We start from the raw sequence: 25,272 nt of genomic DNA on the forward strand, positions 1-25,272 counted from the left end.
GCACTCAATAAGAGTGCGACATATCTCCATCTCTGCCACCCTCTGACGCTCTTTCACCCAAGCCTGAGAAGAGATGCGACTAGGCAAAGTGGTCTGCGTTGATGTTTCAGATGTACCTTTTTCACGTGGCAAGGAATCCTCACCTTCACCACCAACACGTGCTCTCTTCTTGGAAGTAGGGGGTTGCATGGAGGCCGAACCTCCTCCAACCTCTGTCTCCGCACCTAAAGACTCCAGCTCTCCAACAAAAGCATCATGTAAAGCATCCTGTGTGCTGGGAGCACCTCTCAAAGCAGGAGCACCAACAGGATAATACTCTTGAATAAGCTGCTCCCTCAAAGGTGGTGGTATTTTCTCACATGCACCAATCTGATCAGTGCACCCGATGCCTGTCAAGTGCTTTTTGACTCGCGTAATAGTGTTGGTGTATTGGTCCCCACAATACTTGCATTGCCATAAGCGTGTACCAGAACCTTGCTGAGAAGTGGTCGTGATGATCCTCAAAACATTGGTGTGGAGCGACCGGTTGGGGTTGGTTTTACGCGGCATAATGAATCCTGCACATTGCAAATGCAAAAGAGTGCACGCACATGAGAAGTACGGAGTGCGAGAGAAGAGTACGGAGTGCATGGTGGCAGAAGCAGTACCTTTTCACGCGCGTAGCTCGGCTCTACAGGACTCTGTGCACTGCTCTGCAGACTTCTCTGTAACAGAACAGAGACTCTTTTGCTACAGTGGTCGATTAAAAAAGCCTAAGGCTTCCCCCCTTCACACTAATAAGCCTAACTGGAAGCGCTCCCTAGCGAAATTTGTCCGAGCAAAAAACGCCCAATTTTTTTTTTTATGCCGTACTGTACCGTATGGTACGTACTGTACCGTACCGTACGGAAAGGTACCGTACGTACGTACGGATTCTACTCTGCCTCCCACAGATGCCCACCACTCGGATCCTTTGAAAACAACACTCTTCCACCTGTGGGGCCTCTACTGCAACTCGGTGTAAGCGTCCCTCACCCTGTAGCTCGAAAAACAGGGAGGGTATAGTCTCTGAGCAAGCCCGAACTGAGATGAGAACCTCCAGTCGCGTGAAGGCCCTCATCCATCTGGGCACTTGACTCAAGAGGTGTGAGCCACTCAGATGGTACTGCCTCTGAGATGTCCTGACACATGCTCTGCACCCCTCTCATGCCCTATAGTTGAATGCCCTAAAGCTCCTCTGACAAGCCTAAAAACTGTAGCCAGTCACCTAAAGTGCGTGCTGGACCCTCTGCCATGGGACCCCAGGAAACATGAGGCCGACTACCAACCAAGTGGCCTCTCTTAGTGCTAACCATGGGGTTTCAAACAAGGGTTGTCGCATGCGCTCCTCCGTGCAAGTAGGCTGACGCTGCTCCAGGCCTCTCCGTAGTTGCTCTCAAGATCGGAGCAGACTCACAACGAAGCGGTCCTCTAGTCTCCTGCTCAAGCCAACTCTGTGCATCTTTGTGAAAATCCATCTAGTCGAGGGTCGCCAAGGGCCTCCAGAGGCACCCTAGCACTAAGCCGCTGAAGCAAGAACTCCTTCCAGGGGTCCTCTCTATGCACCATTGCTCTGCCTACGGCAGAGACAATCTGAGATCAAAACTCTGCACGTGCACTTGCCACATTGGGCGCATAGATGTTCAAGAAGCCCACGAGACAACCCTGAACCTGCATAGTGATCCACTGAGCCCTGCCTGGCACAATAATCCATCTGCCCACAATGGCCTGCTACAAAGAATCCGCAATAGTCATACATACCCCGCCCTCGATGCCTCCAAGTCTTAATGCAGCTGACCAAAAAGTCTCATATCGTCCACGCAAAAGCTGACCACAACATCTAATGCGGCTCTCACACAAATGATGCTCCCGTACCATAAGAAGGTCAATCTCTCCTCCCAAAAGGCATCGCTGAAGCTCCTGACGGAGTCGGCCCCTCTGACGCTGAAATTGGGGCCCACCTAATCCCTGTACGTTGCATGGGACGATCCTCATTGGGAGCGAGAGAGAAATGATGCTGCCGCAGCAGCTAACCGTGCTATCTTCGAGGCAGGCTTGGATGGGGAGTAATTTGCATCCGAGCGTCGTCAAGATAGGTGTGACTGCAAAGAGTGTCTAGCCCAAGCCCAAGTAGACCGAGCCGTGCGTAAAGCAACCTCCTCTGTCCAGGAGTCCTCATGTATGTGTATATAGCATGGCGGGCTCTGCGTGTCAGCAAAGAAGTGAACCACAATGTGTCTACATCCTGCTGCGTTTGGAGGTGTGAGAGAAAACTTGGCCAATGGCCAAAGAGTCTGAAGCAAGTCTGTAACCCCTAGGTCTCCCATGTGATGAGGGAACTCTAGGTCTTGTGTTTGCAGCCACTCCAACATTGAGTCTATAGTCCACTCAGCTTGGTTCGTGCCGCATAGGGGAAAAGAGAAGCCAACCGCTGAGTCCAAGGCCTCTATCCCCCTAGTTGCAAGGAACAATACATGAACTCTGAAGCAGGTTGACTCAAGGTCTGGTGAGGGGTTGCCGAGAAACCGTGTGAAGTCGTAGGTAAAAAAATCCCGACGATGACGAATGTCGAAGCTCGTCAGACCACGAGGAACTGTTGCAAAGGGAGACGTCTGCACCAGAAGAGGGGGTCGCAAGAAAGGCTGTCCCTCTCTCGCCAAGCAACTCGTGGCAAAGGCGCTGCTAAGAGATCTCCTAGCAGCCGAGGAAGGCCCTGCCCTTGGGACGGCTGCAGGACTGGAGCGGGAGGAGGTGAGGGAGCAGGGGGAAAAGGGGGAGAGGGGAGGCGAGGGGGATCGGCAAAGGTAGGAGGGCGAGATGGAGAGGCAAAGGGAGGAGGAGGAGGGGGGGGGCAGGGGACGGAAGAGGGGGGGAACTTGAGAGGAGGAGGCACTGTCGAGGGTGAGGCTGAGGCGGAGGCTAGAGCAGGGACCTTGTCCTGCTGAAGCAGGTCGAATCCGTTCCCCATGGGAACCCACTGCTGTTGGGCAGGAGCCTGAGGACCACTCTGAGTGCCAGGCTGGCGCGGTGGCCCCTGCCGACATTGACCACGAACCTGCCTGCGAGCCCTCCTCCGCTTGAGTCCCAGGCTCGGAGGGTGGCTTTGCCTGCGAGGGCTGGGCTTGTGGTGTAGGTCGGGGTCTCCTCCGTGGACAAACCTTCACAAGATGGCCCATTTGTCGACAAATGAAATACTGATTCGGGAAGCCCGAATACTCCACGCTCTGTCGGAACCAACCCCCACTCCCTCAAGGAGGATGACTTTCGGGAGAGTGTGGGTGTCCCTAACCAGAACACGTACTGAGGGAATGCCGGCCGCCTTGTCAGCTATTGAGGCTACCGTGCGAGGTGTCTCCAGGACAGTCCCAATGTCTGAGCCTATCCTGGATAAAAGTGGTAGTACTCCCTCCTCAAACCAGGAAAGCAAACGGAGATGGGAAGGTCTACCTCCTCTACCAGAACATCTGAAGCTTGGTCAAAACAATGTCTCCACTGTCGAAAGTGGGCTCGAACTGCTTGGATGGTCAAGGGGCTCATCGCGATGACCTTGGACGCCATCTCGGAGGTCTCAAACTCTATCTGAGTAGCCGCGTCCGAGGAACCGAACATCCAAGATCTTGCCCACCTCTGCGAGAAGGCGGGCCTGGAGAAGATCACGCAGCTCTCCTCTGCTGGGTCTGGTGCCGACGGAAGTAGGGCAGATGCACAGGTCTATTCCAGTCAACTGGTTTGACCTTACATTGGAGCGATAATACCTTTCTAGCACACAAGTGTTGGTAATAAAAAGTGCAAGTTCCATTCTAGAAAAACGTGTTGCAGTAAAGTTTTAGAAGTGATAATGTACACCCTTCTGAAAATTTTTGCAACTTGCTTCCAAGGCTAGAGTGGAACCAAATCAATCAAATCCATTATGCGTCGTGGGGTAAAGTTGGACATATAATTGGGAGTTACATTGAAATGCTAAGTAGATTTCCCCATCCATGCAATTTCTTATGTCACCATCGCAGGCCAGCCTTGTTACTTCAAATACATTTGATTATTGTGCATGAGAGTATTCTGCATGGTTTAAGAATTCACATATTTCTTGTTCTAAGACATTGAACAATGTAGAATAAATGACACATGACATTAGTATTGTAGTGTGTGCTAAAGCTGAAAATGTGCTTATTTTCATGACGTTAAGTGTCCTGTTATTACAGGAGTAGAGGTGTTACTTAAGCTGAAACACAAACGACATCACGATCATAAGGTTTGGGAGCACAAGAAATATAAACATGAGAATGAGCATTTTCTCTAAGCTAACAGAGAAAACATATTATATTATTAGCCAGGCAGGCAGCCTATACTGCCAACTATTTTTCTTTCTCCATCTTGAAGGGGCGCTCTCTTGAAGCTGGTAGAAGGATTCATGTCTTCATTGCATTGTGTTATGCTCATGTGAATCTGGTCGTACTGGCCCTCTAAAGTGCGAAGCAGCTCACATATTCATGGGCTTCACAATTGCATTTGGAGTTAGAATCCTATTGTTAATGATTGGAGTAGTTCTTCCTCAAGAATGATTAAGCTTGTACTATATTGTAATGGTTTTAAAAAAATGAGTACACCTTCATTGTTTTTAATCTTTAAACTGGTTTTACTTATACTTTAAGTTTTAAGGAAGTGAGTACCCCTTCATTGTTTTAAATCTTTCAACTGGTTTTACTTGTACTTTAAGTTTTAAGGAAGTGAGTACCTCTTCATTGTTTTTAATCTTTAAACTGGTTTTATTTATACGTTAAGTTGCTACAAGAATTTTGCACCTATTTCTTGGGTGTAGCTGCTTTTGGTGTACACTTTTGTCACCTTTACACGGTATTTGTAGCCTAAGTATTTCTGGCCTAATGTAGCATCTTGAAAATGTTTATAAAAGGATGCTGTGGTTAGCATGTTAAGAAGACTTTATATGTTGTGACAAGCTTTGTAATGAGGTGTTCTTCTCTTGCATGAAACACATTGGGGATTTGAATGCTGATGGTTGCCTTGGAAATATTTCTAGGCATCCGCATACTGGAGGATGCTTCTTCTGATCTGGTTTGGCTCTGAAAAACTTTAATGGTCTAGTTTGTTTTCTAAACGCTCATTCATATTCTTCGATGCACTTGAAGTTCTTTTATGTTTATGGCATTCGTATAATATTTTTATTCATTACATCTTTGGGTGATGTCTTTTAACAGTTATTTCGATTTGTCATTTAGATGTCTTTTTCGAATTGTTTATGACACAATGTTTGGTGATCCATTATTTGCTTCTAGGTGACTCTTTCACAATATTTTGCGTCTTATTGTGCAATAAGTGTAGACAGCTGGTGAAAACATTCCAAGAGCATTGCTTGGTATAGACTTGTGATCTTGATATCTGAAAAGCTGAACAGTTGTCTTAAAATGGATGGCTCAGTACCCTTGAATTCTCCATGTGTTGGAATCCTGGACTAGGCTGCACAAACAATGTCCTCTCATCCATGTCACACACTGAGCAATGTGGTTGCTCTTTTTACATGCTTCAAACTGTTTGACATCTTAGTGTTTATAAAAAGAAACTCGATTGTTATTTTTGAAACCCAAGCTGAATAACAAATACAGTCAAAGAGCATTGATTGGTGTTGCTTTTATGTACAGACAGACAAACTTGTGATTTTAAAATCTGAGGGAGTTATAGAAGCTTCATCTGATGCAATATTTGAAATGCTAATGGACATTTCACATCCATCTCGGAAAGAGTAAGGATCTTGGAATAGTGTGAATGCTTATAGTTTTGTGCAGGACATCTTTAAAAACTTATGAGCTTGATATTCTTCTGACTTTTGAAATAGGTGGGACATCCTGACAGGTGATCTGAAGCTTGTACAGGAGATGAATGGGCATTGTGATGTTGTCTATGGGACCTTTGATCCTAAATATCTGAGGAAGTGTGTGAGAGTCCTTATTCTGTTTCTACTGTTACAAAGCCAATGATAATGGTGGCATCATGCATTCATATAAACTTTGAGTCTTTTTGAGATATCTATGTTTTGATCTTTCTATTTTCACTGTAAATAGTGTGATTCTTTTGGTCTCTTAGGATCCTGGAGATGAGGCCCTTAATGCACACATCTTTGAACAGGGAACTTCTTTAGTAACATCTGCCTGTGCGAGTGTTTGCACTCCCAAGTGTAACAATTGTGGAGGAGAGAAAATGACCTGCAAAGAAAAATCACTCGAATAGGCGTCTGTGTAATTGCAACTCAGGGCAAGGCACTGTAAGTGTTGCAATAGGAGAAGTAACACCTGCATGATGAGCACCCGAGTTTTCTGATTCTTCCTCAGCCAAATAATTAGGATGGTTGGAGAACTTTCCGCATGCTCAGATGGAGAACTATTTTGGAGAGTTTCTACCATGCTGGCACGTATAGTAGGCGAGCGTGGTTGAGAGAGGGTGAGGACTGACGAGCCAAAGCAAGGTGTGGGAGTGGTTGAAAGGGAAAAGGGGAGGGTCTCCTTGGATGAGGGAGGAGGAGAGGATCAAGAAAAAGTAGAGGAGTCTAGACGGGGGCGGTGATGCAGGAACAATAGTGTTCATCAATGCCAACAACTGCAACTGCAACTTCCGACAGATTTCCCATCGAGAGAAATGATCATGGCAGTAGAAGAATGGAAAATGAGGACAGAAAGTGTATCCTACATCGATACTGAAGTGGTAGTGATAACAGATACAGTGACTATGTAGATACCTAAATAATAGGCAGAGGCATAAAGAGTACTGCAAACCCACAAATTCAGAATAAACACAAAGTTATCTACTTACGACATGATCATCAGAATGTATATTGTAGAACAAAGAAACCTAGGGCATTATATTGACCGACTAGTGTATGAAGTAATGGATGCACTTATGCAATCTGCTAGAATACAGGGGCAGACGGCAATGACGGAGAGGGAAAGCAGGGAAGCTTTAGAGATTAGAGGGGAGAAGGGAGGGAGTAACTGGAATTGGTACATTGTACTTCTCAAATCCTAATGTAAACATGTCACATACTGTACTGTTAGAGGGGAGAGGGGAGGGAGTAGCTGGAATTGGTACATTGTACTTCTCAAATCCTAATGTAAACATGAGACATACTGTACTGTTAGAGGGGAGAGTAGCTGGAATTGGGGCTCAAATCCTAATGTAAACATGAGACTACTGTACTGAATCCGTGTCCTTGTCTCACATTAGTGGAGCTTCCGATAGAGTAGAGCTGGTCAAGGAGAGGGATCATAATAAATCCTAAGCCGAGAACCCTGCACAAGTGGTAACCTTTGACCTCCCAGAGTTTCGATTTGAGCTGCCCCTTGAGGTAGAATGTTTGCTACAATGAAAGGTCCTTGCCAAACCATAACCATCATTTTAGCAAGGGCCCCTTTCCAAACCTCAGACTTTGTAAATGACCGTCATGGCAAGCTTTCTGATGAAGTTGTTCAAATTAAAGAGCTTTCTGAACCGTGCCGACTTGAGGAGAACTTGCTTTGAATTCGAAAGGAGCAATAGCCTCCAGACCAAAGGCTATCAGAATGGTGTGTGTTGTGTAATTGCCTTGAATGATGTGCAATAAGCCCACGTAGTACCTAGGATAGCTTGTGCCCAATATGTTGGGTGCAGATGACAGGCCTTCCTCGGTAAAGCAATTAAAACCTTATTGGTACTCTCAACCTGCCCATTGTCCCTTGGATAGTACAGTCTTTGGGGCCAGTGCCGTCTAGGTGGAGAACTCTGTCACTCCGTATGTTGCATAGATTCTCTCTCTCTCTCTCTCTCTCTTTTCTTTTCTAGTTCTTTTGTACCCAGACATGGTATTAGATTCAGTATTTTGTAACTGATTGGTCTCATAGGTCATTTTGGCCTTTTGAAGACGTTAATATAACATTTCATTTCATTTCATTTCATCTCTCTCTCTCTCTCTCTCTCTCTCTCTCTCTCTCTCTCTCTCTCTCTCTCTCTCTCTCTCTCTCTCTCTCTCTCTCTCTCTTTTCAAGTTGTTTTAAAGTACTAAAAGTGTTGCCAAGCGTGTAGATTACAATTATCTTTGTGTTTCCGTCCGATCCCTCGCCATAAGTGATTACAGGTGCCAGGGTGTCGGGGCCATTGTATCTCGGGGTGGAACTTCGCCACTGTGTGTCTACTGTGTGGAATCCCTGTTAGATTTACACCACTCTTGATCATATTCTAACACTCAGAGCCGTCATTGAGGAGGGCAGGTCACATGGGAGACGGATTTATTGTAGCTTTGTGGATTTCCGCAAAGCATTTGACATGGTACCGAGAGCTCGATTGATGCGCAGGCTGCAGGAGATGGGGGTGCCCATAGTTTTGATTTGTGGGATTATGGCTCTATATAGATCAGTGATGGGTCATGTACGAACTCCGGAGGGGATATCTGATTTAGTTCACTCCACCATTGGGGTGAAATAGGGTTGCCCATTGTCTCCTACTCTATTTGGTATGTATGTTGATGAGGTGTCTGATTACATTGACAGAGAGGGTGATAGAGGTTGGCAGGGACGTGGATCCCATTGTTGTTATATGTTGATGATATTGTGTTGATCTCTGACTCACCAGAGGGTATGCAGCAACAGTTGGATGCATTACACAGTTTAGCAGAGGATAGTGGATTGTCTGTAAACCTTAGTAAAACCAAGGTTATGGTGTTTAACACCACACCACAGTGGATCAGGAGATCAGCACCGACTTTCACATATGGTCAAGAGATTGTAGAGTATGCATAGACTTACCTTGGGATTGTCTTCATTGGGCCGAGGTTTTCTTTTGGGGAGAGTAGCAGAGACTAGATAGAATGACTAGAGCTTTTGCGGCCTTGGGAGGCTTGGAGAGGATGTGTTCGCAGGTTCAGTTCCAGGAACCTCGGACAAAGTTATGGCTCTTTGATACTTTAGTAGCCTCAGCTATGTTGTATGGGGTGCAGACATGGGGACCTTCTGTAGGCCAGGATGGTTGGAGACGTATGGAAAGGCCCTTGCTATCTATGATCTCTTGATTGATTAGAGCCAAGGCCTCCGTACCCCACGCTATCATTCGAGCAGAGCAAGCTGCCCCTCCTATGGAGATTGAGGCGCTTACCAGATCAGTCTCCTTTGTGCACACCTTGTGGGATACTACCAGAGACAGATATGCTAGACTGGCCCTTGAGTCTTCTAGACAGTTAGCTCTTCAAGGGGACACTTCATGTTGGTATGCACAGATGACATCATGGTTTCAGACACATGGCTTCACCATGGACAAAAGCTGCCCCCTTTCCAGTACTCTCTTCAGGCACCCTCGATGTCTCTTACGCGGGTGGAGATTACTAGACTCATTCGTCAGGACTTGATCCAGCTGGATACCAAGAGGACATGGATAGAGCCGCCACAGGAGTTGGGCACCAAGGTGGCTTTCTATAGAGAGTATCTTCTCCACCTCACAGGAGATGAGTTTGTGATTCAACCCAGCTACATGGACACACATGTCTCATGGTTTGCGGTGTGCCATTGGTCAGATACGCACATCCTCACATCAGCTCGAGATTGAGACTAGTAGATTCAGAGGGATACCAGCAGACAACAGGATATGCCGCTTATGCCAGTTAGAGCCAGAGATAGAGATACATTACATATGTCATTGCACAATGTACTGTGAGATATGGGGTCGTTTCCATTGCTTATTTAGAGAGGGTTTCTCTAGGGTCATGAGTTATAAGGATCAGATATGTCTTGGGCTATATCTACTTGAGTTACACAGATATAGAGACACTTTACTGGGGAGAGAGGGAGAGAGACAGTCCCAAAGACGGATTACAAATTTCTTTTCACTAGATAAGAACAGCCAGAGGAGCAGCCATCACTATAGAGCTTGGCCCACACTCATTCGACCACTACCGGGACTCTCATCAACCGAGCACTAGACCTACGGAGATCCAGACAGCCATGATTTGAGGAGAGGGGCTACACAACATCGACGGAGACTACAGCAGAGGATTCAAGCCATACTCTCTCAACATCCAGAGTGCAGATGAGGATGGATTCTAGTAGTAGTATCTTTGTTCTAGTTCTTTTGTACGCAGACATGGTATTAGATTCACCATTTTGTAACAGATTGGTCTCATAGGTCATTTTTGGCCTTTTGAAGACGTTAATATAACATTTCATTTCATTTCATTTATGTTGCTTCACAGGTCTAGGGCATGCATGTACGGCTAGTGTGCCTTTGGGCTGACCACCCTTTGCATATGCATAAAGGCTGCATTCTCCGGCCGCCCACTTCTGGGCCGAGCGCTTTACCTTGTCCGGCCGTCCGAGTTTTGGGCCGGTCGCCCACTTGAGCTGGGCACCCATGGGATATTTACCTATATCCTTATTTTTTTCTTGCTGGGTCGGGGGGATTTCATTGACATTGCCCGAACCCCCTTGGGCCTCTATATATGTGAGGCTAGGGGGGTACCCACATTATATCTCAGTTGTATTGGTCTTGATGCTCTGGTAGTCACGGGGGGCTGATCGCCCCCTTTTCCACATACCAGCGTTTTGTGTTTGTGTTCTCTCTCTCTCTCTCTCTCTCTCTCTCTCTCTCTCTCTCTCTCTCACACACACACACACACACACACACACACACACACACACACACACACGTGCATTCTCACATGGTATCAATAGCTTCAGGCTCTTCATGGTTCGGGCGCACCTTTTGCATTAGGTACTCCTCCCAAGGGATCAGATCAGCCAGTGTTTTGCAAAAGCTAGGCACGCGATGGAATATGTAGTTTTTTGTCGCGGAGGACCCCCCACCACCTCTGTTTTCAGGGCAGATCTACTTGCATATTTGCTTTTGGTTGCCAGCGCTGGCCTCTATAGACCTTCTCATTCTCCTCTTCCATCTACGTTTTTAGCAAGTGCAGGACAGCAACATTTTTTGCACCAGCAGCAGAAGAAGACACCTGTGTTTTGGACAGGGTTGTGTTTTCAGGCTGGAAGCCATTCACGTTTTCAGCCCGCAGCCATCAGCTCTGCGTTTTTGGAAAGCATCAGCTGCCCTTGCGTTTTCAGGCTGGGGCATCAGTGTTTTTGGTACAAGAGGGGGAGCGCTTCACACCCACTTGGACCTTGCCTTTCAAAACCGGCCTAGCATCCGGTGCATTGCCGACGAGATTCCGGGGGTAGTGATTTTTAGTTTGCTATGGACACACCTATGCATTCATCAGAGGAGTTCACACGAGATAAGGCCATATGGGCTCATGGCATATGGGATCACAACATTCTTAGAGAAGACACCACCATCTTGGGTGGATAGACACTTACCACTTGACCTTGACACGTCAGATTACTTGCTTACACAGGAGCATCTACATGGACTTAGGGAGAGGATCTCGGATCTCTTCTTGGGCAGGCTCATTGCTGGGATCTAGAGATTGGAGTGGGACTTGAATGCTTTGGACTCTCTTGGAGAGTTTGCGTGCGAGATGCGGGAGATTAGGCATCCCACGACTACAACCGGAGCTTGGCTTGGACGGTAGTGCAATTGCTCTTCTACACTCCTTATCGTTTGGATTACTACCTTCATAGTTACTTACACTCACCCTCGGTAACCTTACAACAGACTTATCGCCCGACCTGGGCAATAGGCCACTCCTAGCTCATTCATATTGAGAGCCACACCGAGTTGCGGTTTGGTGGCATTGTTGGTGTGGATTTTGTTTTGGTTGACACCGGAGGATTGGAGGCAGGAGATACAGGCAAGACGGTGCAGACAGATTGGTCTGGCCTTTCCTCTTCTCAGAGAATCTTCACAACGCACATTGCTCAGTCTCGCTTTCCTACTTCATATAGGATGATTACGGTGCAGACAGCTTGGTTTGACGACACCTCTTCTCAGAGGTTCTACACAGTGTAGACTGTTGAGTCTGGCTTTCCCCTCATCTTGGATTACCCTACCTACTGACAAGACACCATCTGGTGGTGGTCCGTGCGGTCTCTCGGTGACTGTTGCAGCTTACGGTAGCTTCTGCAGTGCAGACTGCTTACTCTGGCTTTCCTTGTTTTGGAGGACGTTTACGATGGCCTTCCTGGAGTTTTTAATAGCTTAGCCACCTGGCCACATTGGGTTACAGGTTAATGCATTGACATGCTTCCCGTCATGAGGGCTTCCCTATTTTCTCCATACGGTTTGACTACAGACACCACAAATCCTATTGGGCAGGACACTTGCAGGTCTATTGGCACTTCTTTCAAGACAAGGAGTTGTTTTCACACTCAGTTCGGGACCTTCACGCAGTATCTTCACCTTGTATCGGAGGAGTACAATAGTTTGCTACACTGCTCGTGATGGCTCTTTACCATGGAGATCTCTCGGAGGTTGGAACTTGGGACACCCCAGACTGTTGCAGACATCTTCATCATTTGCCCCACATCTTCGGCTTCATGTGGTTTGTTCAACATCAGGTGTTGAGAGGGGGTGTTAGATTTACACCACTCTTATGCTTCAGAGGTCTAGGGCATGCATGTACGGCTAGTGTACCTCCCGGATGACCACTCTTTGCGTATACATATAGGCTGTATTGTCTGGCCGCCCACTTCTGGGCCGACAGCCTTACCTTGTCCGGCCGTTGGGCGTCCATGTGATATTTACCTATATCCTTATTTTTTCCTTGCTGGGTTGTGGGGATTTCATTGGCATTGCCCGACCTCCCCTTGGGCTTCTATATATGTGAAGCTGGGTGGTAAGCACATCATATCTCAGTTGTACTCGTCTCTATGCTTTGGAAGTCATGGGGGGCTTGTCGCCCCCTCTTCCACATACCAGCGTTTTGTGTTTGTGTTCTCTGTCTCTCTCTCTCTCTCTCTCTCTCTCTCTCTCTCTCTCTCTCTCTCCTCTCTCACGCTTCCGCACACTCGCACTCTCACAATCCCTTTCTCAATTTCAAGGTGTGATTAAATGCTGAAGTCAATTTGAGTTGTTATGTCTATTTGGCATGTGGTGCCCACTACAATTACAGGTAGACTATCCTTTGGTGAACAAAGGTGGCAAGGGTGATTGTGAAGGGATCCGCTCTAGTGGGATGGAGATTCAAGGCTAGCATGGCTATTTCAAGCATAAGGTTGATGCAAGACCCTCTATCCGCAATCATATCAAAGAATTTCCTTCCAAGGATAGACATTGTAAGATGCAGGCTATGAGGGAAGCAATCAGATAAGAGATCATATAGGACTCTGAAGGTTATATAGGGAGATGCCCACCACTAGCACTTTGTCACAAACTGATGACGTGGCATGTCCAAAGGAAAGAGGCCTAGAGTTATAAGTTGTTTCAACTTATAGGTCTCGTCCGATGGGGCCCTAGGGACATTAAAGTAATAAAGAGGCTGGCGGCTGGTTGTACAAAAATCCGCAAGTTGCACTGACAGACCGTACGGTAATTTTGGATATTACGCTGGTTATGCTAACGTGGCATGCCCAAAGTAAAGAGGCCTAGATTTATAAGTTGTTCCAGCTTATAGGGTCTCGTCTGATGGGGCCCTAGGGACATCAACATAATAAAGAGGGTGGTGGCTCGCTGTAAGGAAATCCGCAATTCGCGTTGACAGGCTGTATGGAAATTCCGGATGTTGCGTTGGCTGTGTTGATGTGGCACCTATACGGAATTCCGCAAACATGCTGGCAGCTTTTGTGCTAGGGCTTTTAGAGCCAAGTGCTTTTGAGTTGAAGGTTTTCATGTAACTGCTTTTTCATGGTTAAGGGCCTTTAAATAAGACCCGTGGGCCTCTCTGTGGCTCATATGTGATGACAAGCCTGTGAGCAGAGAGGACCCGCGGGCAATTGTATTTTGCTCAAGCATTAATACAAAAAGAAATACCGAAAGGGGCGCCAGTCTTTGGGGCCAATCTCTCTGGGCATGCAACTACACCGGGCCGTGTCGAATCAATTATGAATTAAGTGTGGAGTGTTTCAAAGTGATCTCTCTCTCGTGTGTCGTGCTAGATTCTCGACTTGGGGTGACCAAGTCAGTTACAGTGGTATCAGAGCTCAGTCGATTTCTCTTCTACCGGGAAATCTGGTCTCTTTTTTGGCGACACACATGGATTCTAACAAGAATCAAACGAACCCTATTGATAGTTCTGGAACGGGAGGCAGTAGCAGAGATAATGTGTCGTGCCCTTTGTACTGGGTGCTCCTCAGTGCAATGTGCGTGAGATCTCACTGCACAGAATCCAAACATAGAAGACAATGAACAATAGAGCAACAACAACACGACTCAATAGTGAACCTGAACATGAATAGCAGTGAACCTCAACCTGAATAGCATGAACATCGACTAACTCAGAGAAACCAATTCAGAATCTGGCATGGCAGCACACACAGTTCCAACCCAGATCTCATGGGTACAGTGGGGGTGTCGAGGCTCAACTCTGCAGGGATGGTGTAGACGTGCTGCGTATAACTCAAGATAATAGACTCTAGACGACTGACCACACAAAGTAGATGATCCTAGCGTACCCCACGACTCCAACCAACCACTCATACATATCTCCTAAAGAACCACCAACAGCTGGCAGATATCCCAATCCAGCTAAGTCTATCTCCTAACCGAGGTGGTGGTGATTTGGCCACGGTCCCCACTGGACCATCATCCATAACATTTGCCACGTGTCACTGCCTATGCGAGAGTTCACCCATTGGGAACTCAGCCCAACTGCAACTAACTGTGTGTCTAGTGCTTGTGACACTGTAGCCCTGGTACAGGTTGCCCGCCAAAACCACTCACCGTCTCGGTGAGACAAACACTGAAACTAGAAGGAACAAATACAGCTCAATCCGACTGAAGAGGTTGAGGTTGAACGAAGATACTGAATTTTGAGGAGGAAGAGACCAATGCAGAATAAGATGAACTCTGCCACAATGAGATTAATTGTACAGAAGGCAAGAAATTGAAGAAGGCCCACGCCTAAACAAAATCCCAGGAAGTCACAAAAGCTAGGGTAATTGCAGTGAGAAGAGGAGGAGAAGTGTTCGTCACAGAGGAGAAGGCAATAATATAAATCTATCTACAGGAGAAAGCAGGAAACTAGAGCTGTCACATTCAAAAATTTGTCTTGAAGCAACAGTGCTAGAATTTTCAAGCGGCCACTTTTGCTAACAAAAAATCCAAAAATCTGCGTAGCTATACTCAAGGAACAAGGTAGGGTTGAGAGGTTGCAGTGAGGTTAGGGGGAGAGCGGGAAAGGGTAGGGGCTAGGCTAGGGAGGGTAGGGGCGAGGCTAGGGAGGGTAGGGTCCAGTTGGATTGGATAGGGGATGGGCTAGGGAGGGTAGGGGCGAGAGCAAGGGGGTGGATAACGGCGAGCGAGGAGAGGGGAGGGGCGAGTGAGAGAGGGGTGGGTAAGGGTGTAGGAGGGGCAAGAGCAAGGGGAAGGGGGGCAGTGAGGGGAGGGTAGGGGCGAGTGAGAGAGATGGGTGGGTAGGGGCGACGGGCTAGGGTGTAGGGGGGTGGGTAGGGGTGAGTTAGGGTAGGTAGGGGCGAGAGCAAGGGGAAGGGGGTGGATAGGGGCGAGCGAGGGGAGGGTAGGGGCGAGTGAGAGAGAGGGGTGGGTAGGGGCGAGTTAGGGTAGGTAGGGAGGAGTGGGTGAGGGAGGGTGGTGAGGGGCGAGAGGAGAGGGGGTGGGTAGGGGCGAGAGGAGAGCGGAAGGGTAGGTGGTGGGGTGAGTAGGTGAGGTGAGGGGGTGAAGGGGTCGGCCGGGATGAGAGCAAGATACTGTTGGACATAGCAGATACCATGGCCTTATTTGTTGTAAATGCAGACCCGATAGCTACAACCAACATTGGCCAGAATATAGGTCTTGAAATGGGCTTGTAGGAAGGCTCGCTAGCTGGACATTGTAGAAGTAGAAGGTAAGCCCCTTGACCAATATATGCTAGTAAGATGTATCCTTGCTGCCCATTTCTTTGAAAATACCTGACTATCCAATAGGGATTGAATGCTCGAAGGATGCTCTCATTATGCTTGAAGATGTTGATAATACCAATGCCACCAATAAAGAAAAACCAGACAAGGATACAAGGGGAAAAGAAGAACGCCGCCTTCTCACAATTAAAGCGTAGTAGGCTAAAGAGAATTATTAGAGTGGCAGTAGAGATAAGGGCAACATATTCTTCATGTAACCATCACTTTGGAAGCTTTTTGAAGGGACGCTCATCATATGCACAGGAGAGCTTTGGTTTGGTGGGAGAGTCAGACACTGAGGAGGCTGAGGTGAAGGCTTGCATTGCCTCGATGACCGCCACACAGGCTACTAGCTTGGTTGATACACTTGTTGCTGGCTCATGGGGCTTACTGGGTTTAGTGACAGTAGAAACGTCGAAGGAGAATGTTCCTTTTAGGCAGAGATTGAATAGAGACCCCATAACAAGGCATAGACTTGGTAGCGTCCAACCACTCCAGCAAATCTTCGTGCAACCCGTCAAGTGGAGTAAGTTGTTCTTGTTCAGGGTTGGTTTCCATTGACAAAGAGCTTTGTTGCACTACACGATCCATGCCTCCTTCTAGGCGAATGGGTTGCATTGGGGAGCCCGGAGTATGTATTTACATTGTGTCGTTTCTCCAATCATGAAGCGCTTTAGTGTGGCACAACCATGGTCTACCGATAAGCAAAGGAAATCCGCCCTCAACCTGGGGAAGACGAACTACAACAAAATCCAAGTTAAAGGTAAAGACGAACCACAACAAAATCCAAGTTAAAGGTGATGTCTTGTACTTGCAGAGGTACCTTGTCTACTATGCCCACTGGGTAGATTTTCATCTGGTCGGCCAATGTAACTATGAAGGGAGCATGGCGGGTAGGCTGTAGACCTAAAGACAACATAGTGAACTCACGCAACAGGTTGATGCCAGATCCACCATCCACCATCACTCCTGAAACTGCCACCCCAAGACGAACACGGTGAGACGAGGGCTTCTATAATCAGTGAGGGGAGCAGCGGGATGGGATATTATATAGGACTCTGATGGTTGCATTGGGCGGTGCCTGCCACTAGGACCTGCTCCGGGGTAAAGTGATTGAATAACTGCAAGGGTGTCACTTCTAAAACTCGCATCTAGCCGTAGCATGTCATAGAGGGACACTTGTTGGAGGGTGCTCTTCAAGATTGTCTTTGTTGTAAGCTTATCTTTTTCTACTAGTGGTTTCTCTGGTACCTTGATCTGTTGTAGATCAGTAACTGCTTCCAAGAAAGCGTCATCGATATCGGAGAGCAAAGATTTGGATCCTTGCTTGGCACTGTGGGATGGCTTGTCAACAACTGAAGGCGGGGTATCCGCTAGTGTAAGAATGTGTGGGGGAGTTGATCTTGTTGGAATACTAAGACTGAGAGAGGCCCTCTGGGTCCGCGTAAGGACGCCTGCTGGCTCCTTTACCAATTGCAACTTGTCTTGAGGGGTAACCGGTTACATGGGCAGAAGGGGGTGGCTGAGGGATGGTGCTAACTGCTATCAGATTGAGCTTGGGAAAGGTAAACTCATTTTGGCTTTGACTTGGGCTCGAAGCCGAGGATGCATGGAGTTTGGGACAATCCTTACTGTAGTGATCCTTTGCTTCAAGGTAATGATGGCAGGCAGGGGACCCTTCTGGCAAGGGACATTTGCTTTGGTAGTGTCCATATTGCCCGCATCTGTAGCACAAAATGGGTCGATTCAATGGGCTAGTCGAAGGGCGAGGTGGTCCTTGCTCCTGGTGCATGGAGTTGGAGGTGGAGGCGTAGAATCTTTCGAGGGGATGAGGGAGCATGGGCATGATAAAAGCTCTGAGAGAGAAAAGTACTCTGCATACCTTGCATAGGAGGGGCTGTTAGCAAAGGTGGCATGTGGTTTTGATAACTATATGGGGAAACCATGTTGGATGCATGTGCTATCCCTTGTTGAAGAGTGGGACCAAGACTTGCTGTATTTGTCACAATCCCTTGAGGTAGTAGCAATCCTTGTCCTCGTGTCCAGACTTTTCACAGAAATGGCAATAAACCCTAAGGGGGCATTCATGTGGAGGGTGCCTTGGCCATCAATCTTCTTTTGCATCTGCAAGAAAGCAGAAGAAGCGTGTACGATTTGAAGGACTACCCAGTTCTTCTTCTTCTTCCGATAGTTCTTCTAGCTCTTCTAACTCGAGCGAGGAGGATAGAAAAGGCAAAAAGCAAAGCAAAAAGCAAGATTCAGAAAGGGCAAGAAGAAGGCAAAGAAACCCAGATTTCGCCTAGTTTCTGACAGTTTTACAGAGGAGTCATCCTGTGACAGTTCGGACTTCGATGACCATATGTTTTATGCAAAGAAGAAGCATTTTTACAGAGCCAACCAATATGACTTCTTGAAGACAAAAGCAAGAAAGTAAAAGAATTTAAGAAGGTGGACAGTCGATTAAATTTGAATCCTTTTCTGGGTTCCAAGATGCTCAGAGGGCTTTGGCCTTCATTAAGCAGTTTGACATAGCCTTCTCTGGAGGGCACTACTCAGAGCACTCCAAGATTAGGAGGGTTACATCTTTCTTCAAAGGTAATGCTCGAACATGGTGGTCCACTCTTTTTCTAAGGAAGGAAGCTTAAGTCAATTGGTTGAAATTCAAAAGACTCTTTATTTCTTCTTGGTTGACACGGGAATATGAACGAGATATACGAACCGCTTGGAATCATCTTCGGATGACCAAGGGAGATTCTTTGGACACTTATTGCAAGAGAGGAACTTTTTTCTATCAACCTCTTCATTTAAGAAGGTCTCTTTTAAGAAACAGATTGAGCGGTTTTGCTACGAACTCCCTACAGAGATCCAGACAACTGTCTGAAACAAAAGTCGAATTCTATTCAAGAATTAATGGGTCATGCGAAACGGGGTTTCGTGATACATTCGGGAAATTTGACTTACCCCACTGATGAAATTTTGACTCAGAGAACCCAACGAACCTCTAACAATGAAAGTAGAAAGAAAGAGAGTTCCAAGAAAAGAAAGATAAGGATACACGATCCCAGTTCACTCTTCGAGAGAGGGCTAATTACATCAAAGAAGGGAAGTGTTTTGGTTGCGGGGAACATGGGCACGTCTCCGCAAAGTGCCTCAAAAGGGCACACCAAGAAGAAAATGAAGACATGCCAGAGAGTTCGAGAGCAGCAGAGGACCGTGGCACAAAAGGCAAGATAAAAGTAGGACTGGTACCAGATTGCTTGGTACTGACCCAAGCTTGATTGATGAAAGTACAAAACTTTGCCGAGCTTGGGGCAAAGTGAAAGATCAAGCAGCCCTGATTTTCTTCGATGGAGGAGCCAAGGCCAACTTCATTTCACCTGAATTGACGGCACGAATCGAGATTACACCCGATAGGATGAGACCACCAGCAGAGGCAGTTCTAGCGACATCCGGACGGGACATAGCCATTACTTTTGTTATTGGCAAACTTCGGCTGCATTGTCAGGGGTATTTGGGGCACGAGGACTTTTACATAATGCCCTTGGAAGGTTGTGACGTCCTCCCAGGAGTCCCTTGGTACCATAAGTACAACGCCGTGGTCGATTATTTGGCAAAGAAAGCAACGTTGACGAATAAAAAAGGCCGAAAAATTGTACTTGATGTAAAACTAAAGGGTGGATATGTCACTATTGTATCGGCTTCGTCCATTTCCAAATTAATGAAATCCAGTCTCTTTGTTTACTTGATCTACTTGAAAGAGTTAAATGATGAACAATGAACGAACATGTCAGAACTTGATAAAGAATGCCAAGATTTTTTGCACGCTCATGCCGATTGTTTCTCTGAGGGCCTACCAAGCGAGTTGCCCCCCTCTCAACCTGAGGATCATACCATTGATCTGATACTTGGAAGCACACCACCGAACCGGCCACTTTACCGTGTTAGTCGAGCCTAGAATGAAGAGATTTTGAACCAAGTGAAAGACCTTCTGGAAAAGGGTCTTATCCAGCCGAGTATTTCACCCTACTGCTCTCCGGTGACGATGGTTTCAAAGAAAGTTGGATCTTGGAGAATGTACATTGATTACAAAGCTCTCAGTAAAATCACCATCAAGAACAGATTTCTGATTCCAAGGATCGATGATATTCTTCATCGACTACAAGGATCGTCTTGTTTCAGCAGGATTGATTTGAAAAGCAGATATCATCAAATCCGAATCACGCAGGGAGATGTCTACAAGGCAGCCTTTCGGACGAGCTTTGGTTTATATGAATTTTTGGTGATGCCTTTTGGCCTTACTAATGCTCCAACGACTTTCAAGCGAATGATGGATAGGATTTTCAGAGAGTAGAGATCATTTGTCAGCACTTTCTTTGATGACATGATAGTCTTCTCCAAGGATGAATCAGAACATAGACACCATCTGCTACAGGTCTTTCAACGTGAGAGCCCAAGTGTCGAATTGCAGAGGGAATCCATTTGAAACCCTCACCTGGCAACCCATCAGGAGTAGGAGCATCGGATTGTTCTACTCCTCTTGTCCATCAAGAGGAAGCTGCTACATTGGACCTTCGTACGACTTTCTCTAGCAGGCAGGGTTGTAGTGGCGAACCAAGTGTTGCTCGCTACTATGTGGTATATCACATCTTGTTGGATCTTTTCGAGTTCCTGCATCAGCTAGGTGGAGAGGCTGATCAGGAATCTCCTTTGGTCAGGGCACGACACTCAGATAGCTCAGGCCAAAGTGACCTGGCAGGCCATCACTCTACCTTGTTCTCAAGGGGGATTGGGGATCATAGACCAAGCACAGCAGAGCAGAGCCCTTCTTGTGAAGTTTGGTGTCAGAGGATTGCTTCTAGGGGAGGAAACCTGGAAGGAGTTTTACTTCAGCGGCTTAGTGCTAGAGTGCCTCAGGTTGGAGGCCCTTGGAGACCTTCGACTAGATGGATTTTTACAGAGATGCACAGAGTTGGCCTGAGCAGGAGATTGGAGGACCGCTCATGTTTCTTGGGGTCCCATGGCAGAGGGTCCAGCACGCACTTTAGGTGACTGGCTATAGTTCTCAGGCTTGTCAGAGGAGCCTCAGAGCATTCAGCTACAAGGCATGAGAGGGGTGCAGAGCATGTGTTAGGACATCACATAGGCAGTACCAGCTGAGTGGCGCACACCTCTCGAGTCAGCAGCGCCCTGATGGATGGGGACCATGCAACTGGAGGTCCTCATTGCAGTTCGGGCTTTCTCAGAGATTGTACCCTCCCTGTTTTTCGAGCTATAGGGTTCAGGGTCGTATTCACGGAGTTTCAGTAGAGGCCCCTCAGGTGGCAAAGTGTTGTTTTCAGAGGATCGGAGTTGTGGCATCTGTGGGAGGACTTGTGTCATAGATCCTGACCTAGCAGCTCTTGGGACTGGCCATTGGAGGCTGTGGGCTTGGGAGAGCTGTCCACTAGCACGAGTGCAGTGGGATCCTAGAGAGTGGTTTGGAGGGACACTTTCGCCTCAGCCGACCATCCAGGTGTCCCTTTCTTTCAATACACTGTGGACTGGGACGTCACATACTTGCAGCACGGAGAGAGGCTCGTCCTGCTGCAGCACCTCATTGGCAGTAGGAGGTCCTCACAGTTGAGTTCTTGTCAGCTTTTTGGGCATGGTTGTGGACGCCAGGCAGCCGTGGCGAGTCACTTTGTTTTAGTGGCTGGTTGCACGTAGAGCTACAACAGTGGGGAGCTGGCTTGTACATAGTAGTCTCTTGGCAGCATGCGCAACTTGTGACCATCCTATGGAGAGTCAGTGTTATTGTCTTTGGTGGGAGTGTCCTTTGGCACAACAGGTTTGGCTTCGTGTCCTTCGGCTGATACCAGCTCTTTCCACAGAATGGCAGTACACTTGGGGGGTAGCTCCTTGGTCCACTCTCACGGGCCCGGCACTACAGTTTGAGCTATCTTCCACCAGCAGGATAATAGTGATGCAGGGGGGTCGACCTACGCTCCAGCCTACTACATAGCTTACTCCACAGGAGTGGTGCAGTGAGAGAGAGGAGTGTTAGGAGCTCGTCTACGGCCTGACACTCTGGTTCATCTGGCGGGCCCGCTGCTTCAGCCAGAGTTACCGGGGAACGCCCCCTAGCCCCCGTTTCGGCGTTCCGGGGGGCAGTTCCCTTCCCGAACGTTCCGAAACGTCCCGAAACGTTTGACGTTCCGGGTGGCCAGTGCAAACCGGAACGGCCGTTCCGGAACGCCCCCGGAACGTTCCAGAATGCCCCTGGAACGACCAACGGCTACAAACAAATTTGGCAAAAATTGAAAAAATTGAAGTAAATGTTTGGGCTTCTTTTTGAAGTGTGCAAGGCCTCAAGGACTCATAAAATGCACCCCCCTCCCCCTTTCTCTCCACAAGCTAATCCTCAAGGATCAAGCTCTCTCCCTGTCACACTCTCAAGATCTCTCCCTCTCAAGACTCACTCTCTCAAGGCTCAAGGCTTCACGCCTTCAAGCTCTCTTCCTCTCCCTCCCACTCTCTCAAATCTCTCCCTCTCCCTCTCTCTCTCTCTCTCTCTCTCTCTCTCTCTCTCTCTCTCTCATCATCATCATCTAGTCATAGCAAGGTTGAATGGTCTTCAAAACGAGTTTTTTGTGAGTATTACAATCAAAGCACTCTAATACTCCTTGTATTTAAACACAAGGAGCTAAAAAATGCACTATTTGGGTGTTTTTTATACCTCCCGTTCCGCGCTGTTCCCGTTCTGGACCCCTAGCCGTTCCCCCGTTCCGTAGGGATCCCGTCACCGTTCCCGTTCCGCGTTCCGGGTAACTATGGCTTCAGCATCTTTGAGGCTTGCCCTGTACCACCAGCAGAGACAGTTCGAGATCTTTGGCTAGAGCTAATCCATACTCTCAGGGAACAGTTCAAGAGACTCTAAAGCAGCTCCGACCGCATGCGGGAGCGTAGAGGCTTTCCTTCGACTTTGGCGCCATGGGCCTTTCATCACCATGGTCCAAGGTGTGCTCAGATGGCACTACCGTCCACCTGTGTGGCTTTTCCCTCCTTTCATCTCCTGATTTAGCCTCATTGTACATATGTTGTTTGTTCATTGGGAGAGTCTCCCCTTATGATTGTTGTAGCCCTCCCTAGTAGAGGTGGTTGTAGCCCTATGGGTAGTTTCATTAACTAATAGAAGGATCTTTTTCTCGGAAAAAAATAAAAATAAGTTTGTTGGGCCCTCATTACTCAGAGCATCTGGATGCAGAGTTTGAGTGCGAGTTTCCGCAGACTCCCTTGTACTTTGCACACAGACTAATATAAAAAGAAATACCGAAAGGGGTGCGAGTCTTTGGGGCCAATACCTCTTGGCACGGAACTACGCTGGGCTGTGTCGACTTTTGCGAACTGTTTTAAAGTAAATCTCTGTCGTGTCGCGGTAGAATCTAGACTTGGGGTGTCTAGAAGATGGAACAGAGAGTTCTAGAGTAGTCGAAGAACGCGGCAAAAAGGGAAAGATGAAACCAGAATTGGTACCAGATTGTATGGGGACCGACCCAGATCAGATGGATGAAAGCACAGAACTTTATCGCAAATGGGGCAAAGTACGAGATCAATAAGCCCTCATCTTTTTTGACAGAGGAGCCAAGGCCAACTTCATCTGACCTGAATTGGCGGCCCGACTTGGAATTATGTCCGACAGAATGGGGCCACAGGTGGAGGCAGTTCTGGTGGCACCCGGGCGGGGTGTTTCCATTACACCTGTCGTTGCAAACTCCATTTTCATTGTTAGGGGTATTTAGGGCACGAGGACTTTTACATCATGCCTTTGGAAGGGTTTGACCTCCTCCTAGGAATCCCTTGGTACCACAAGAGCTACGCCCTGGTCGATGATCAGGCCAAGAAATCTACTTTGAAGAATGAGAAGGGCAGGAAAATTGTACTTGATGTAAAAGAGAAGGGCAAGTCCGTCCCACTTGTATCGGCTTCGGCCATTTCCAAATTAATAAAATCCGGTCTTTTTGTTTACTTGATCTTCTTGAATGGTCATATATTTGAGGAAGTTTATGTAACGCAGCCTCGCGGTTTTGTCAAGAAAGGACAAGAGGATAAGGTGTGCAAATTTAACAAAGCTTTATTTGGGTTGAAACAATCTCCTCGTGCTTGGTATGAGAAGGATGACACCATTTTGTCAAACGAGGTTTTCGTAACAGTCCAACAGAAAGCACATTATATGTAAAGCGTGAGGGTGATGTACTTCTCATTGTGGTTCTTTATGTAGATGATTTGTTGATCACAGGACCTAATGAGAGACAGATTGCTGAATTTAAGATTGATTTGAATGCTACTTTCAAGATGGAAGATTTTGGGCTGTTGCATCATTACTTGGGTATACAATTTAAGCAATGTGATGGTAAAATTGCCTTGTGTCAGAAAAGTTACATAGAGACATTGCTATGTAAGTTTGGACTTGAGGATTACAAACTTATTGCCACTCCCATGAAAACAGGTTTGAAATTGAGTCTTCATGATGCTGGTGATCCTGCAGATGTCACTCTTTACCAAACTGTTGTTGTTGGATGCCTCATTTATGTATGCCACACGAGGCTGGATATTCAGTTTGCAGTCTCACAGGTCGGCAGATTTATGCATAGCCCAGGGTCTAAGCATTGGCAAGATGTCAAGAGGATGTTCCGCTACTTGAGTGGCACTTTATATCTTGGCTTGTTTTATCCCAAGGGGGGATCATTGGTGCCAGACTTACATGCTTTTTCCGACTCAAATTAGGCTGGTTGTTTTGACACGCGAGTGTCCAGAAGTGTTTTTTGTTTCATGCTCAACAGTTCATGTATATCATGGTTGAGCAAGAAGCAACCTACTGCGGCCACTTCTAGTTGTGAGGCTGAGTACAGGGAAGTCTTCAGAGCTACGGTTGAGTGTGTATGGCTCAGACGCCTTATGGCTAATTTGGGTGTTGGACAGGACACTGCCAACACTATCTACACTGACAGTCAGAGCGCGTTGGCAGTTGCGAGGAACCCAGTTCTTTATGCTCTCACAAAGCACATTGAGGTGCATTACCACTATGTCAGGGAGAGGATCTCAACAAGAGAGATTAGCTTGGCTTATGTGCCAACACATGCCAACCTTGCAGATCTTTTCACAAAGGCATTGTCTCGTGAGAAGTTCGAACCTTTCTGCAAAGCTTTGGGCTTACTCCCCTTTGTGGATTGATCATGTCCTCAGGGCATGGCACTTCTCTTTACTCATGTGCCAGCTCTCGTTCACTGCATCACTCCAAGGG

At 47.3% G+C, this 25,272-nt stretch overlaps 1 protein-coding gene across 1 annotated transcript in view; it reads left to right on the forward strand.

The window, feature by feature from the left end:
• LOC147431335 (protein ENHANCED DISEASE RESISTANCE 2-like) overlaps positions 1 to 25,272 on the forward strand; it is a 202,459-nt gene that overhangs the window by 41,501 nt on the left and 135,686 nt on the right. The window contains exons 9-11 of the mRNA XM_086493659.1: positions 5,054 to 5,088; positions 5,673 to 5,773; positions 5,867 to 5,962. Coding sequence (XP_086349785.1) covers positions 5,054 to 5,088; positions 5,673 to 5,773; positions 5,867 to 5,962 — 232 coding nt within the window. The remainder of the gene's footprint in view (positions 1 to 5,053; positions 5,089 to 5,672; positions 5,774 to 5,866; positions 5,963 to 25,272) is intronic.

The sequence above is a fragment of the Adiantum capillus-veneris genome, chromosome 21 (assembly GCF_014529385.1).
Source record: "Adiantum capillus-veneris isolate H3 chromosome 21, ASM1452938v2, whole genome shotgun sequence".
NCBI classification, from domain to species: domain Eukaryota; kingdom Viridiplantae; phylum Streptophyta; class Polypodiopsida; order Polypodiales; family Pteridaceae; genus Adiantum; species Adiantum capillus-veneris.